This window comes from Mytilus edulis, chromosome 2, assembly GCF_963676685.1.
Source record: "Mytilus edulis chromosome 2, xbMytEdul2.2, whole genome shotgun sequence".
NCBI classification, from domain to species: Eukaryota; Metazoa; Mollusca; class Bivalvia; order Mytilida; family Mytilidae; genus Mytilus; species Mytilus edulis.
The window spans coordinates 68,581,087-68,599,165 of record NC_092345.1 but is presented as its reverse complement, the minus strand read 5'-3'; the positions used below and the strand labels follow the sequence as shown (position 1 = coordinate 68,599,165).

The 18,079-nt window shown below is 33.2% G+C and overlaps 1 protein-coding gene across 1 annotated transcript; it reads right to left on the bottom strand.

Moving 5' to 3' along the window:
- Positions 1-2,147: 2,147 nt before the first annotated feature.
- LOC139512756 (phospholipase B1, membrane-associated-like) lies at positions 2,148-12,974 on the bottom strand. The gene is made up of 13 exons (XM_071300626.1): positions 12,820-12,974; positions 9,805-9,914; positions 9,041-9,122; positions 8,671-8,729; positions 8,247-8,314; positions 7,401-7,447; positions 6,749-6,857; positions 5,565-5,697; positions 4,943-5,100; positions 4,313-4,484; positions 4,004-4,105; positions 3,272-3,340; positions 2,148-2,250 (listed from the first exon to the last, which is right to left on the bottom strand). Exons 1-13 carry the CDS (start codon positions 12,869-12,871, stop codon positions 2,179-2,181), a joined length of 1,233 nt encoding a protein of 410 aa, XP_071156727.1. The 5' UTR covers positions 12,872-12,974; the 3' UTR covers positions 2,148-2,178.
- Between the last annotated feature and the right edge of the window lie 5,105 nt (positions 12,975-18,079).

Sequence of the window (18,079 nt, the reverse complement as noted above, 5' to 3'; positions counted from 1 at the left end):
ATGTGGTATGATTGCCAATGAGACAACTATCCACAAAAGACCAAAATGACACAGACATTAACAACTATATGTCACCGTACGGCCTTCAAACTTGTTTTATAAGGTTACCAATGCAACACTGTAATAAGATCATTGAATATTGTTTTTATTGATATAAATATTGATTTTGTTATCAGTAAAATTAACAGCAAACTACAAATTACTGGTATGTTAGATACATATACACATTCATGGATCTACAATCTGTCGATACCTGTATATTGACATTGCACAGGGTCATTTTTTTCTCTGACTGTTAATAACGTCTTTACACCAAATCCAATGGATGTTGGATGTGTACGAATTGATAATAGTCTTAGATGCATGATTTTTTTTATTAGTTGCTAGTGGCTTTGAACTAGCTGTCAGTTAACTGCGAGTACTCTCAGATCTGTACCTAGTGTCTTTTTGTTGTTAGAATGTACAAATACCCGGCCACGTTCACTTGTATTTTTGTCCATCTAATGAGTTAAGCCATTTTCAACTGATATGTATAGTTCGTTCTTATGTTGTACTGTTATACCACTGCCCCGGGTAAGGTAGAGGGTTAGGATCTCGCTAACATGTTTAACCCCGCAAAATTATGTATATATGTGCCTGTCCCAAGTTAGGAGCCTGTAATTCAGTGGTTGTCGTTTGTTTATGTGTTCCATATTTGTTTGTCGTTCATTTTTTGTACATAAATAAGGCCGTTAGTTTTCTCGTTTGAATTGTTTTACATTGTCTTATCGGGGCATTATATAGCTGACTATGCGGTATGGGCTTTGCTCATTGTTGAAGGCTGCACGATGACCTATAGTTGTTAATTTTTGTGTAATTTTTGGTCTCTTGTGGAGAGTTGTCTCATTGGCAATCATACCACATGGAAAAACACTATTACCTACAGTGTGAAAGGTCTATAAAAAGTTGTACATACAAATACTCTCATGCGTAGAGAATTATTGAACACATTGGATATAACGAACATAACACAAGTGAAAACTTACAAAATAATGCAAGATCAGTGAAAAATAAGAACGCATTCCTTTTCAATGAATTTGATATGAAGCACAAAAACATTTATCCAAAAACACAGAATCATCAAACCCCGTTTTCATCTTCACAGTTCATTGTTTTGCTCAAATCTATAATTTGGCATATATATCAATTAGGACACTTGATAATGAACACTGCAATACACTTTAGATTGTTCAACATCGGTTAGCTAGGTAGGACTGTAATCGTTATCATAATACCAGTAGCTCCCATAGCCTTATTTATATAATTTTCAATAAAAATGAACACCATATTTCGTAGCACCCAACGTGTTATTTTACCAACAAACAATAGAACCGGGCAAATCCATCCATATGCATAGTGGCATCTACTTGGATCTAACGACTGCTGACATGTATCCATTTCCCTTCTTACGATTACAGAATAAAACTTCCTGCCCTCAAATGCAGTATTTTTCTCTACATTAACTACAGTTGACACCTACTGTTCTTTGCAGTATAGCACTATGGGTTAGTAGTTATGTTAATATATTTAACCACAGGTATACGAAGATGAGACAGAAAGCAAAAATAAATGAGATTTTCAAATGTCTATATAATTGGTGCGTGGTATGGTTTTCCAACAAAAAGTGTATATTTCATATGTCAAGGTCTTTACGATTAAATCACCCGAGTTTAGAATATTTTGAGTTTATAATAAGCAGACTACCGAAAATCTAAAGGACAAATATATTGAATAATTATTATTTGATGCAACATCTGGTAAGAACATTGAAATTGTCACAATGGTCATTTTTACGCAACCTTTCCCGTTAAGGGCATCAAAATAAACTCATCATAGATACCAGAAAATTTTGTATTGCAGACGTGCGTTTCGTTTATAAAGTTGCTCAAATTATTTTTTGAAAAAGGTCAAATAACGAATGAAGTTGAAGAGCATTGATGACTCAAGCTTACGATAGGGTTTGCGAGACTACAAGTTAGTTAATCTATTCCTGTGGGATAAAAGCTTTAGTTTAGATAAAAAATAGCTAATGATGCCACAAGACCACCAAGCCAGTTGATTTCTATTTTAGATTAATAAAATAGAACTCATATATACTAAGTATAAGATACACATTTTATCGAGTATTTATTGAATGATTTATTTCTTTCCCAAAACAAATTGTCCATTAGCATTCATTTTTGTGGTGATGAATTCATGGCCATGGTCGCCCTAAAACATACGAAATAATATTTGTAAATTAAAAACGTGCATCAATACAGAAAAGCTGCAACATTAATTACGACAGTGGTCTTTATATGTGTATAAATGTGTAAATGTATGAAGTGAACATCGAAAGTTACCAGCCGTTGAGGTCATAGTTCTTTTTTTTTCCATATGGTTGACATATAAGGGAATATTCATGCTGTGGATTGAACAAGTGGGTATTTTATCCAGAAAAGCGCTTTGGACCCATTAAATTATTAAACGTATTGTTTCAATTTTTCACATCACTGGGTCTATACCTCTGCTGGTGGACTATTGGTCCCCGAGGGTATCATCAGCTCAGTATCAGTACTTCGGTACTGACATGATTTAACAAACCTTTCTAAAATTGACCTTTTATAAATTTTGAAATTAATAAGAAACTAAGGTTTCAACTCCCTCAGGCAAAGTTGACTTAAGATGAATTTGGCTATTCATTTTAGGATTTTTTACATATAGCTCTACCACGGTTTCGGTAATTATACATCCTCGGATTTCAAATGTTTGACTTTGAGCGTTCCTGATGAAGGTAAATCCAGAAAAGCGCTTTGGACGCATTAAATTTTTAAACGTGTTGTTTTAAATTTTTTTTTATGGACAAAAAAGTTTTCAAAAACAATAACTGTAGATCCCTAAAAGATTTGTTTTGTTTGTTCATAGACGTACAGAAAGCCTGGTCCTCCCACCACACGTTGCATCGGTATTAAAGTCCCCATTCCAACAGGACGCGGCTGCGTATTTATACATCCCGCAAATCTAAACCGATACCCCACTTTATTCTTGAGATATCGAAATCCGTAAACTTTTTTGACGTATTCTTTAGCTGGTGTAAAAAGATAAATTTGAAGACCAGGTTAAAATACATAGGTTATTGTCGAATGTTATCGATCATAAAGTTAGAATATGATATACATTGAACCACAACACTGGCAAAATAAACGTTGTTTACTTACTAATGAAGTTGAATATAAATTAATATAAAACTTACATGTGTTCCAGGACAGTGGAAATCTTGATCTAAATGCCAAGAAAGCTGTTTAGACCCTGGTGCCTCAAACTGAAAAAAAAATTTCATTAACCTGAATACAGTTATATATCTTAAGATGCATGTTTCACAAGAATGTGAATTTTGGCGAGGCCAACATTCATGACTGCACGTGCTTCTCATGACAACGTCACAACAAGGCATAGCAAATCAGATCCTGCACCACGTGTTGCTCATGTTAATACAAACCGGGTTAATAGTCTAATTCGGTAGGTCATAATAGTGAAAAGGGAACGGGATTGTAGTAACGACACAAGAAGCATATCCGATATCATCTGTGAAACAGATATTTCGTAACGGTCAACAAACTTTTGATGGTGTCCGTATAAATTATGAAAGAATGATTTCAACTTCACCATTTGGAACTCTTGGTTTAGTAGCTTCCTTGTGAGTAGCAACCCTCTATCAAGGAAATCATGATAGGATATACAATCCCGGGATGTCGTTTTAATTGCCATTGGAGATATATAATCCGTATGCAGGTGCTGCTGGATTGTTGCTATATAAGAAATATGAAATATGGTTGTATACCACAGGACAAAATTGCTATTAACGGCACGGACTATTAAAGAGTAAGGACAAATATATACTACATGTATATGAAAATTTGTCGCAAGACGAGTTTGAAATAATTGGAGAAAGATTTATTGCTAGTTTATCAAATAAAATACTTACCATGTTATTCCATAATGACAAAGCAGCAGCTCCATGACCCTTCTCGTTAAAATGGAAACAGTCAGGTGAAAAATAACTCAGATCTACCATATCTGTACCGGACTAAAAATTGAAATATATGATAAGTTGTTAATAAAGAAAAACACACAAAAACAACACAAAAAAGTACTTAATGTGGGCGGTTGGTTTATATATTTTCCAAATAGAATTATTAAGATTACCCATTTCAAATAAATTTTATAAGTTAGTAGCACTGCTTTAAAAGTACTTAACCATTGATGAACCACAATAACTAGCAAGTTTACTTACATGAGTGGGTGGTCTAGTATTTGTAAAGAATGGTTGAAGGACAGCTGTAAAGTCAGATCTGGTGTCGTATCTACCACTGTCGATCAGCGCCTTTGTCTGATCCTGATAAGCCCGGGTGAAGCCATCTAATAAAGCAGCATTATTTTTGTCCTTTCCACATGGACATACAAAACTGGAATACAATTATTTATCTTCATTGTAAAAAAAAATACTGACTAAGTTCTCTTGTGTATAATTTCAAATTATTTTTTAAGAATTGTTACCTGTATCTATGTATATGGTCTTGTGTTGGAAAATTGTAATCCTTTGTTTCGAATTTTGCGCAAATACAAAGTGCATGATGACCACCATTTATCATATTTATAAATATAAAAGGTATTTAAAATTGCGTTTTAGAAAATCTCCATGGCAACGTGAAAATTACTTTTTTTGCACAACGAAAATTGAAATTCATATGTTTTGTTACAATAATTAGATACAGTTTTTATTTGTTTGTCAGAGAATACATAGAAAGTAATGTCTTCGCTTATAATGATGTTTATTATAATATTGTTCACATATATATATATAGTTCAGTGAGTTTATCTTTAAATTTGTGTGATGTTAGTTAAAAGAATATAACTTTATTACCTATGTACTAAATTACACAGAAATCCTCCGTTCATTGCAGCAATAGGTGCAATATCAAAGATCTGCACTACATTGACAAGAACTTTTGGGACACTAGCATGTAGTATATCCAGAGCTTGTTTGATGTTATTGGCATAATTGGCACCGCTGTACTTGTTCTGTTTATGTATATATAAAAATACATGTTATTGAGCTTAATCAACTCTCAATGACACACAGATATAGTGTCCAAACACATCTCTAACACAAGAGCTATTTGAAATAATTTGAATCGACTACAATTTAAGACTGATCTATTTTTAATACACAGTTTGTGTTAATTTGATGTTCTGTTCACGTATTGTATTGCAATGCGTTCAAATATCAGAATTTATCGATTATAAAAAAAAATTGTTATACTAGTATATTTCTCTTGCAAAACTAATAATATACATTGAATGTTTTTGTTTTTCTTATAAAAGTGTATGGGTTTGAGTATGGTTGTGACCTCTATACTCGGGAATTTATCAGTTTAGTACTGGAGCTCTCTTACAAATCTAATTATAATACAGATTCTGAGTTTTTTACAAGCAAAGCTTGAACACAAGATTAGTTAAAATTTTAATCAGATTGACGGTCTTACATGATCGTTACAAGCATCACAAAGGTCATTTCCGCCAACAAAAAGCGTGACTAGCTTCCAATCATCATTAAATCGCACATTTGCATCAGACTTTAGACTGTTTACCAACATAGCAGCTTGTTCTGGCATATTGCTGAAACGCAAAGATTTTTACATTTATATGTGCGCTTAGTTTTTTTTATGCCCCACCTACGATAGTAGAGGGACATTATGTTTTCTGGTTTGTGGCTCCGTTCGTTTGTTCGTTCGTCCGTCCGTTCGTCTGTGCGTCCGTTCAGGTTAAAGTTTTTGGTCAAGGTAGTTTTTAATGAAGCTGAAGTCCAATCAACTTGAAACTTAGTACATATGTTCCCTATAGTATAATCTTTCTAATTTTAATGCCAAATTAGATTATTACCCAATTTCACGGTCCATGGAACATGGAAAAGGATAGTGCGAGTGGAGCATCCGTGTACTTTGGACACATTCTTGTTTATCTTATATCAAATCATCACATCATTATCAAGTCACGACAGGAACATACATATTGATTGAATATTGTTAGTTATAATGTTCCCAGGTCAAGGTTACATATATCAAAATTTCTGGCAAAATAACGCTACTGTTACTGTAACATATCTGTCATCATCAGGCGAGATGTAATATAATACAGAAAGAACATAGAGAGCTCAAGAATACGATTTGAAACTAGTTAAATATATTGCCTTAAGTAGTTCAAAGCCACTATTTTAAAATGTAATCTTAAAAATCAGTGGAAGAATTTCTAATCAAACATTTTTTTTTTTATATTTTGCCACATATTGATAAATAGTATAACTATGCTATTGTTTGTGAATGATTGTGTCTTGTATTTTTTGCGGGTTGATAAATTTTAATTCACTTATCTATATTTTCTTTTATTGTGGACATGCATTATAGTTTAAGTTATAGAGAAACATTTTATGGCGAACTGTGCGGTATGGTTTTTGCTTCATCATGTCTGGTGGATAATTATCTCATTGGTAATCATACCACATCTTATGTTCATATCTTCTTGCATACAGTATAGTATTGTACATGACACAGACACTACTTAATATCATTGAATTAAAATCCGAAAACCTAACTTGTTTTGGTTCTATTTTTGCAATTTCACACAATAATTATCCTGTTTTAAGAAGTTTTGTTTATCCCCACAAACTTACTAAGACGTATCTCCAGGGTCGGCTTTATTAAGTCTAGAGCCAGCGCTCCCACGGCCTCCTGTTCCCGTGGAATATCCATACAAAAATTGACCAAATTTCTTTAATATATCTGTAAATAAATATGTGTTGTTGATAACTTGACTATTTGATTGAATAAGAAAAGGAAAATGGGTCGGTTAGCATTTATTGCCTTTATCCTGTTTCCCACTCCATAAAATATTAACTCAGATGACGTCTTAGTTATTCGAAATTAAATTTCAAACATCCATTTTTTTAATTAGTTATGTCTCTTGGAAATTATATCAAAAATTGTATTGTATCGGTTTTCAAGTCTACATTTCTCGTATGTGTGTTATGAAATCTTTATTGAAGGTTTATAATAGCAATTTCCGGCACAAGTTCGAATTTTAGCGCTGTCAATTATTTCAGTAACTGGAAATTATGTTTCCTAGAAATGTTATTAATATAGAAAAATTGCAAAAACAAATGTAAGTAAACTCATCATAGATACTAGGATTAGAATAGCAATCTCCGAAATGTACAATTCCTTTCAGTTTTTATGAAAATTGTTAAAACTCGAGATATACATGATACCGCTTTAATTTGAAATATTTAAATTTCAGTTTTAGCTCGCTTGCTTTACTGTACTTACTTGGCATCGTTAATATAGGACTATCTAATGATCCATCTCCTCCAATGCTATAAACAAAATGGAAATAAAAAAGGTTAGGCACTTATATTTTTCTTTTAAATCTAATGCAATATCTTCTCATTTTAAAACAAGGCATAATATGCTTCAAACGCTGGATAGCTTGATGTGTAACGCTGATATATATAGCGAATTGATTACGCTTCTTTACTGCATGGTTTTTTCGTTAGGTTACTTGTCTTTTACAAAAGGTAGGAGAAAATAATGATAAATTGATCGAATAGAGTTATGTCTCTTTGGTTCTCAAATCGATTGTTATAAATCCATTAAACCAAATTAGAGGCGAAGGTGGTCAGCTAATATTGGGGGTGGGGGTTGAATACTGAAAATTTATTATGTACATTATAACTGAAAGTAGAAATCCACTATCAATTTACGAAATAACCAGGCCATAACAATCTACGGGTATATTTACACAAATGGGCGATACTCAGGCACTGTGCTTGGCTTTTTAATGTTGTCTGATTCCTTAAAGAATGTCTATAATTTCTGAGAAAATGAAAAAAAAAATGAAACTATGCATATAAATATTTAGTATCTATTACTAGTAGTTTTGTATAAATAAAACAGATTCCACCAGACCTTTTCGTAATTGATTGTTGGAAAATTGACAAATAGTTCATGCATTTTCAAGAGATTAACAACGAACAATTATACAATAGTTAGGTTTTTCAAAGTGGTTTGACCGGGATGACTTGTGAAAAAATTTGACTGCCACCGTAAATAAGCCTGTGTTGTTGATTCAAAATTTTAAGGTAGTGAAGTGTAAAAATACAACAAAAGCCGTACCACCAGGAATGTCCTCTATATTCTACCAAATCCCCGAAAATGTTGGTTGCTAGGATACCATTTCCGGCCTATAGAAATAATAATAACAGCAAATAAGATTCAAAGAATAGCTATAAGTACACGTTAAGATTTTAATACTATAAATTGAAGTTTCCTGAGAGAAAGTATCTATTTTTATAACTGTTTCTTGATAGAGTCATACTAATAATTATCCCTCAAGACTCGTTATTTCAACATATTCATTAAGCATTATTCTTTTTTGTGAATATTAAAATACAAATGGTTGTAAACAATCGGTAAAAAGACTCGTCTTTGGACTAGGCTTAAAAAAATATTTTTGATTCAATACCAGAATGAATACAAATACATGTCTGATCATGTTCTGCTTATATTGTTATTTCACGGACAGAAATTGAAATCTTACCGTTAAAGAATCTCCCAAGGCTGCAACTACTCTTATGTCACCAGGATGGAGTTCATGTACTAGAAATTATAAAATATATGGTATACACGTAAAATTAGTCCTAAAAACACCTGTGAATAACACGTAAAATTATTCGCTAAACATTGGTGTAAAAAGCTACTTATGCGATTTTTATATTGAGATATTCGCAATACGCATTGTTTTAGCGAAAAGAAAAAGATCTTATTTACTATACCACAGTTTGACTGTGTATGATCATTTCGACATAGTGAACATATGTTTCAGAACATTTTACATAGAGCTTCTCATATTGTTTAATTTATTACTAGGTGTTTTCAATTTTATGCACATGGTTCATTATGATACTAACCGTTCGTTGCATGATGTCCATTGTGTGCATGGCTTATATGACAGTTGAAAGGTGGCATAGGGTATTTTGCTCGGGTTTTACTCTACAATGACAATAGCCTAGGTCAGAGTTATTGAAATGCATTGCTTAACACATTTAACAAACTATAATACATGTTCAGTGTGGATAAGATTATAGTAAAACAGTTATAACTCATTATGTACGTTGAATTTACTAGAATGGTCTAGAATACTAATCTAAACAATAGCGTTTCGACAAATAAATGGTTACAAAAACCATGAACGATGTACAATTGTCCAATTTATTGGACATTGTTTTAGATTTTAGGTTCTAAGAAATTGTTTTGAACAAAGTTTTTCCGATTAAACACTTTTAATTAAACAAAAGTTAAAACATGATTTGACAAACGACTTTACGTAGTAAGTATTTTTACCTTTGCTTTGAAACAATTGTTGTATTCATTTTCGTTACTTCCAAACATTTGAGCATCTAATTTTGTTGCTTCTGAAACATTTTTGTGCATTTGCTTCATGGCTTTCAATCATTTGTGTATTTATTTCCGTTGCATGTTAACATTCATGTCTAAGTTATTGTAACAGAATGTTTTTAAAATACACAAGGATCTACAATTTCTACTTTTCAATTATGTATGTCCAACAATCATCGTGACCATAAGCTGTGTGATTTGGTCTCTTGTGAAGAGTAGTCTCATTAACAAACATGCCACATTTTCATTTTAAATTCATTATTTTTGGAAAGCCTACCACTCCTGGCCATGTTTTCAAATGTTCTCTCCACATTTCCATAAGGGTACTGTTGTTTGGCAGAGTTTCATTGAAAAACTCAACATATCTATTCCAAAATGTATCATTGCCTGCAAAAAAACAATTAAGTTTTTAAGTTCTATAATGATTTTGTTTCTATTGACATGAACTGCATTTTATTGAAAAACTTGTTAAAAGGTTCAAAGTGGACATTCAAAACCAATAGATCGAAAATAAACTGACAACGCCATTAGAACAACCGAAAGAGATCGAAACGATTGATAAGTCAACAAAACACTACAAAGAAAACTAAAGACTGTGCAACACTAACCGCTTTGTAAACTTCAAGGGTGTCTCATGTGTTATTTCATATCATGATTTTCTTGATAGAGGGCTGCTGCTCACAAGGAAGCTATTAAACCAAGAGTTCCAAATGGTGAAGTTGAAATCATCCCTTCGTCAATTTTACGGACGCTATCACGAGTTGGTTGACCGTTATGGAATAACCGTTTCACAAATGATATCGGATATGATCCTTACGTCGTAACTACAATCTCATTCCCTTTCATGAATGTGACCTACCGAATTAGACTATTTACCGGATTTGTTATTACATAAGCAATAGGACGGGTGCCACATGTGGAGCAAGATCTGCTTACCCTTCGGGAGCACCTGATATCATCCCTAGTTTTTGGTGGGGTTCGTGTAGCTTATTCTTTAGTTTTTTATGTTGTGTCATGTGTACTATTGTTTATCTGTTTGCCTTTTCCATGTTTAGCCATGGCGTTGTCTGTTTATTTTCGATTTATGAGTTTGACTGTCCCTCTGATATCTTTTGTCCCTCTTTTATAGAAGAGTAAGCAGACTAGACTCCATGCAAGCATTAGCCGTGTTGATGAGTTCCATGCGGTCATGTCACAATCGAGTAAACAGCAGACCGTATTGTAGTATATTATTCATTGATTGTGGTAACGACAATTGCATTTGTGGTCATCTGTGACACATATATCTAACAACGGTCAATCAGTTAACTCCATAAAATTTTGGAAGGGATGACTTCAACTTTTCCACTTGGAATCCATAGTTTAATAACGTCCTTGTAAGCAGTAACACGTATCAAGGAAATATTGATATGAAACGCAAGCTGGAATGCTAGTACATAAAAAGGGAAATTTCATAATTTGAAAGCTGATATCATTCCTTTAGTGAATTTCTAGATGTAAGTAGAAATATGAGGCAGACCATTTATTGAAGTATTTCAATGTAATACTTCCATTGGCAGACATAACTGTTTATTGGGTATTTTTTTATTTCAAGTTCTACAGTATAGTTGCGTTCAACATAGTCACCGAACTTTGAAGTATTTAGTGAGAGCACATCATCTTTTATTTTTATTGATACGGACTGAATTTTTATTTATATCGTAAATCAATGCATATTTTTTATTAATGTGCACTGTATTTTTATTGATATACACTGCTTTTTTACTGATATGCACTGCTTTTATTGGTATGCACAGCACTTTTATTGACATTCACTAAATTTTTAATGATATGCACTGCATTTTAACTGATATGAACTTCCTCTATTATTGATGAACTGATTTTTTTATTGTTACGTACTACGTATTTATTGATATGAACAGCACTTTTCTCGATGTGTACTGCATTTTCATTGATATGCATATCACTTTTATTGATTTGCACTGTTTTTTATTGATATACACAGAACTTTTATAGATCTGCACTGCATTTTTATATTGATATGCACTATATTTGAATTGACATGCACTGGCTTTTTAATTGATACGCACTGCTTTCTTTTATTCATATGCACTACGTTTTATTGATTTACACTGCATTTTTTTTTATATGCACTACTTTTTTTTATTGATATGCACTATATGTTGACTGATATGCACTGCTTTTCTTATTGATATGCACTGACTTTTGACTGATATGTATTGCGTTTTTATTGTTATGCATATCACTTTTATTTAATGTTGCGTTTTTATTGATATGCGAGTCATTTGCATTGATGTGCACTTCATTGTTTTAACATGCATCTAATTTTCATTTCACTGTATTTCATATTTATTGATATGTAAGTGCGTTTTGATTTATATGTAGATCTGCGTTGTTTTTGGGGATTTTTTTAGGATTTTTTTTTTTTTTTTTTTATGAATTATGCATTTTTTTATGCATAATTTTTTTTATTAATACGGCATTTTATTGACAGTACATGTAGCTGCTATCAATTCAATTCATTTTCATTGATATGAATCTGTACTTTCGTATCTCAGTACGGTATACATTGCAACCTAAGTCTATTACACGATCAATTGTTGTCACTATATACGTATATTAAAATGAAACAGCCTTTTTGATAACAAAATTTTTTTTAAATCTTAATAAAAAGAAGTCTAGTCTAGTATGATTAAATCAATATCCTAATTACAACTTCAAATAGACAAATATCCTTAAAGGGTGTGCTAGTTTCACATGTTTCGTCAATCAATATTGACTTACAACCTTAGACAAATATACATATACATATTTCCAATCCTGTAGAATCTTGCAGACAATTTGCAATGTCAAATTTGATCTAATTTTTTAAAATATATATCAGCAGATATGATTAAAGCAACTTTAGAAAAAGCAAATTTATTTCAACCGTAAATACGTCATTCTCTTGGACATTTATATACTGTAAACTCAGAAATTGTTGCGTGCATTTATTTCGATTTCAAGAAAAGCTGTATACAGATATATGTATCAGATATAAGAATTCAAGTTCTTATTATTGTGATACTCTCTTATGCAATATTTGCATTGATACACACCTTGCCATAATTTCTGAATTTACAGTAATAAAAATCTTTGTTTTCAAATAGTAAGGGTAAACATGAAATTATATAACCTAACACTATATAAATATTAAGAAATGAAATAAAAAGTGTTTTCTTTTTTGACGAAATTCAGATTTGTAGAAAAAAAACCACATAAGTACACATACCATAACAGCTAGCTATACACGCAAGGAAAATTAATGCAACAAAACGACCCATTATGTCGACGGAGAACTGAGAACTGAGGTTGAAACGGACTTATCTTAATCGTGACATTTCCTTGGGATAAAAATATGACTAAGTTCAAGGAACTGTCAATTTATAAATGTATTTCGGTCAATTCTCTAGGCTTATCAATTAGTTCACAACACGACCTTAATTATCATTGTACTCTGGCTTGACTTCAAACATGTTAACATCATTTCTTTCACAAAACACCGAATTTTCTTTTGGCAAACTTTAGAATTATGTAAAAATGACTTGATGAAAATTCCTAATCAATTTTGTTTACATGTCCACAATGGTATTGAACAATTTTTTATTGAACAAATTGATAAATTGACAAAGGCGTTGTGTAAGAGGTGTTTGACCTTTTTTAAAAGAGGAAGTGCCAATGTTTCCTAAGTGCTATCAAAAGCCTTCTCATCTTATAGTTACTAATATTTTCATTAATAAAGCTTCGTAAATGTTTTTTGAGACTGTTACACCATACTGTCGTATTTCTGAAAGCATGTAATCTAACCATATTATAATTTCTTAACGATTGCTCAAAAAAAATAATTTTATATTCTAACAACTTTTAATAAAGTTTACTGTCGTAAAAAGTAAAATTAAATGAAACGGACTTATAAATTAATGATATTTTGCTTTTGGTGTATTTTAGTTCAATCTTTTATATATGTATATATAAATTGCTGTTATTATGAATTAACGTCCACTCTGTGTTTTTGTTATATATATTTCTATTTGTATCCATCAGACGAGTTAAGCCTTTTTCAACTGATTTATATAGTTCCTTTTTATGTTGTACTGTTACATCACTGTCCCCGGTTAGGGGGAGGGTAAGGATTCCGCTTACATGTTTAACCCCGCCACATGCTGTATGTTTGTGCCTATCCCACTTCATGAGCCTGTAATTAAGTGGTTGTCGTTTATTGTGTTACAGATTTGTTTTTTCCTTTCATTATTTGTACATAAACTAGGGCGTAAGTTTTCTCGTTTGAATTGTTTTACATTTGCCATTTCTGGGCCCGTTATAGCTGACTATGCGGTTGGGCTTTGCTCATTGCTGAAGGCCGTACGGTGACCTATAGTTGTTAGTTTCTTTGTCATTTGGTCTCTTGTGGAGAGTTGTTCCATTAGCAATCAAAGCACATCTTCTTTTTATAAGATGGCAATATGCACATTAGCTTTTTAAGCAGTTTTGATTTTGAACCGCGAGAGAAACAAATGCAGGTGATGTATTAATTAATAAGTTTACTGGTTATTATGCTTTCCAAATTACATTAATCCACTTTCTGTAATTTTTGTTATCCGTTAATTTATCATTAAACCTTGAATGTGCTATCAATATCTGTGAGTACTATTAGTTCAGTACTATATCCGTGTTATCATTGACCCGATTTACTTTTAATTAACGATCTGCGTAGTTAAATTTTTGTTCAGTTTGCTATATTTTAATAAGTTTCTTATTCAAACATACAAATTACAAATCCACTCTCGAATCGTTCGAAAACGCAAATGGACCATTCTAGATTGAAATAAAAAATTCGAAATGTATCTAGCGTCGGATAGAACTTAACTACACGAAAAACAGATTTTTAAATTTCCAATTTTGAACCTTCTATTTCTGTGTAGAAATAATCCAGAAATACATGCAAATGGAGTGTGCTAGTGGTAGTGTTACCACGGGGATTAAATGTGCGTCTAGTGCAGGGGAGTCCAAGACTTTACTCTGCCGCTGGCTAGCCTGCTAGTAGGTGGAACAGAAAGCCGAGCGCGTAAGTGTTTCTTGCCAGTACAAAGCCTCTACCAGTCTAAGACATCTACAGTGCCTCCAGGCGACAGCACACGGTAAACTTGAGTTTGGTATCCTAGGCTAAACTGTAAAGGACCTTGGAGTAGCAGGGACACCAGAGATGCAGTGTGTAGGTGGTCCACCGGTGTGAGGATATATGCTTACACTCATCAATCTTGACCTAGCTATGGGTGAATTATCAGCCAGATAGCGGTTGTAAGCCAGGTAGGACAACCTGTCTAGAAGAGAGAACTCTAAACAAACTGGGTAGATCACTGCTCGTCAGTCAAGCAAGGCAACTGATTTAGAGGACAGGAAACTCAATGTTAAATGTCCTTGCCCTCCAAATTAAGCATGAGGCTAATAACCTCATCTTATAAAACAAACGCTGATTACAGAAATCAACAAAAGAAATCAACAAACATCAGATATTCATGGGATAACGGGGCGCACATGTAGCAATATGATTGTGCAAGGAGAAAGCCCAACTCGGGAGGCCTTGAACAGGAACCGGAATCTCATGAATCCAAAAAAGACCATTAAGATTGGCACGTGGAATGTGAGAACTATGTTCAAGGTATCAAACACTGCAAAAGTCATAAAAGAGAGATGGAAAGCTACCAACGAGGAATATAAGGCATCAGTGAACGCAGGTGGACATAGTCAGGAAAAATAGTCACAAAGGGTCATACCATCATATACTGCGGCAGAAATGACAACCAACATACAGAAGGATTTGCAATTATTTTAAATACAGAATGTACAAAGAGCTTGAAAGAATGTGAACCTATAAACGAGCGATTGATCAGAGTTCGCTTTATTTCAAGCTATGCTAAGACAACATTTATTCAGTGCTACTTGCCTACGAACGATGCGGAAGAAGAAATTAAAGACGCTTATTATGAAGCTACAACATGATGTCCTTCTTATTATAGGAGACCAAATGCTAAGGTTGGGAAAGTAAACACAGAACATTTAAAAGCTATGAGAAAAAAGGCCATGACGTAATGAATGCGCATGGAGAGAGACTGGCAAATATGTGTTCAACTAATGGATTAGTAATTGGAGGAACCCTATTTAAGCATAAAGACAGAAACAAAATAACATGGAATTCTCCTTCAAAACAACAGGGACAAAAACAAATTGAACACAATATCATAAATGGGAAATTGAGGCGATCATTATTCGATACCCGAGCATTTAGAGAAGCAGATGTGAACAGCGACCATCATTTCGTTATAGCTAAACTCAAACTGTAGCTGAAAAAAGTACAGGACAATAACAAGCCTGGGAGAAAGATCAACAATATGTCAACCGTCTGAAAAAACCGAAATCCAACAAAGTTTGTTATTGAACTACAAACATATTTCGAGCTTTAGGGGATATTGATCACACTGAAGACAGTTCCCCAGAAAAAAGAAAATCACCAAAGAGGTGTATCAAAGCACAAGTGAAAAGATCATTGGCTTCCGAAGGAGCATCAATAAACAATGGCTTACATCAGATACATGGAAAGCATTCGATGAAAGAGCAAAACTCAACGAAAAAATCCTTAGCACTGGATCATCTAGGTTAAAAGAACAAACACATAAAGAATATGCAAAGAAATTTAAGGAGGTAAAGAAATGAGCTAGAGTAGACAAAATGAACTATCGGGAAGAACGAGCTGAAGGAGCAGAAAAGGTTGCCTCGAGAGGTGATTTAAGAACAGTCTACAAGATCACAAAAGAACTTAGTGGACAATACAAACAACAACCTCCAGTTAAAGACAAAAAAGGAAACATCATCACAACTAAAAGGGAACAGGCTGCACGTTGGGTAGAACACTTCAAGACTGTTTTAAATAGACCAGAGCCAAAAAAATGAATTTCAGGGAGCACCCTAACTTGAAGATCTAGATATAAGCACTGACACACCATCTAAAGGAGAAATAACAAAAGCAATGAAATCCATGAAATCAAGAAAGGCAGCAGGCATATATGGACTACAACACAGCAACAGTCATGGACTCTTCAAAGACATATGGGAAGAAAATAAAACCCAAGAAGACTAAGAAAAAGGTCTTATCCTTAAACTAATGAAAAAAGGTGATCTTGAGAATTGTGACAACTGGAGAGGGATAATATTATTCTCGATCCAAAGTAAAGTGTTTTGCAGAATACTGCTAAACAGGATAGATTTTAAACTGGATGAAAGGTTGAGACAGGAAAAAACTTGGTTTAGAAGAGGGAAAGGCTGCATTGCTCTTAAGAACATCATTGAGCAATGTATAGAATGGATGACAGCTCTATATATCAACTTTATTGCTTTCAAGAAAGCATTCTACAGTTTACACAGAGAGACTCTTTAGACAATCCTTATATCGTACGGAATGCCACACAAGATTGTAACATTTTCTACAATTTAAAAATGCCTGTACCAACTCAGTAATATGACAGTTGTTAATCATTCGTTTGATGTGTTTTATCATTTGATTTTGCCATTTGATTAGGGACTTTCCGTTTTGAATTTTCCTCGGAGTTCAGTAATTTTGTGATTTTTTTCCTTTTTTTTATACCAACTTTGGATGTGCTGTGATACTTAACAACAACGAAACTGACTGGTTTAGAGTCAAATATTGGGAACGACGGGGCTGCATAATCTAACTGATTTTGTTCCTGGTTGCCATTTGACTAGTTGATGAGGAAGACCACCAGTGACATAAAAATGGCAACAGATGGTCAATATTACAACCGTAGAGGACCTTTACTTTGCTGATGATATACTGTCATCAAAACAAGACAATATGCAGGAAAAGACAAATCTACTCAAACATTATGCAAGCCAAGTTGGACTAGATTTTAACGTAACCAAGACTAAAAAAATGCGACTTAACACAACATCAAACTTAAGACTAAAAGCTGAGGGTACATAAATCCTACGGATGATCAATTTAATTATCTAAGAATTTTTGTTAGAACAGAAGATCAGATGAGTGTCAATGAGATAACTCTATCATCCAAGTCACAATTCGTAAAAGTATTTATCATTATAGGTCAAAGTACGGTCTTCAACACGGAGCCTTTACCAAACAGCAAGCTATAAAGGACCCTTAATTGGCATGTGTTAAACCATTCAAACGGGGAAACCAACAGTCTATTCTGTATAAAAAAAACGAGAATCGAAATTCATTTATGAACCACATGAAAAGACATACTATAAAATATCAACTGAAATGGCTTAACTCAATCAAAAGACCTACTGTAGATTCATTAATTTTCGTTGGATACCAATTTTCGTGGGTTTCGTGGTTACAGGTAAACCACGAAATTAAATGTTCCACGAATGACAAATTTGCTATGGGCGTATAGGAAGACTGCATCAAAACCACGAAATTAAATATCCACGAACATCCAAGTTTTCCCTTATCC

Excerpts from the sequence above, each read along its gene's own strand:
- LOC139512756 (XM_071300626.1), bottom strand. The coding sequence starts at position 12,871 with ATGGGTCGTTTTGTTGCATTAATTTTCCTTGCGTGTATAGCTAGCTGT. Across the intron at positions 8,315-8,670 it reads CCTTGGGAGATTCTTTAACG|GCCGGAAATGGTATCCTAGC; the intron begins GTAAGATTTCAA and ends TTATTTCTATAG. Across the intron at positions 3,341-4,003 it reads TGTCATTATGGAATAACATG|TTTGAGGCACCAGGGTCTAA; the intron begins GTAAGTATTTTA and ends TTTTTTTTTCAG.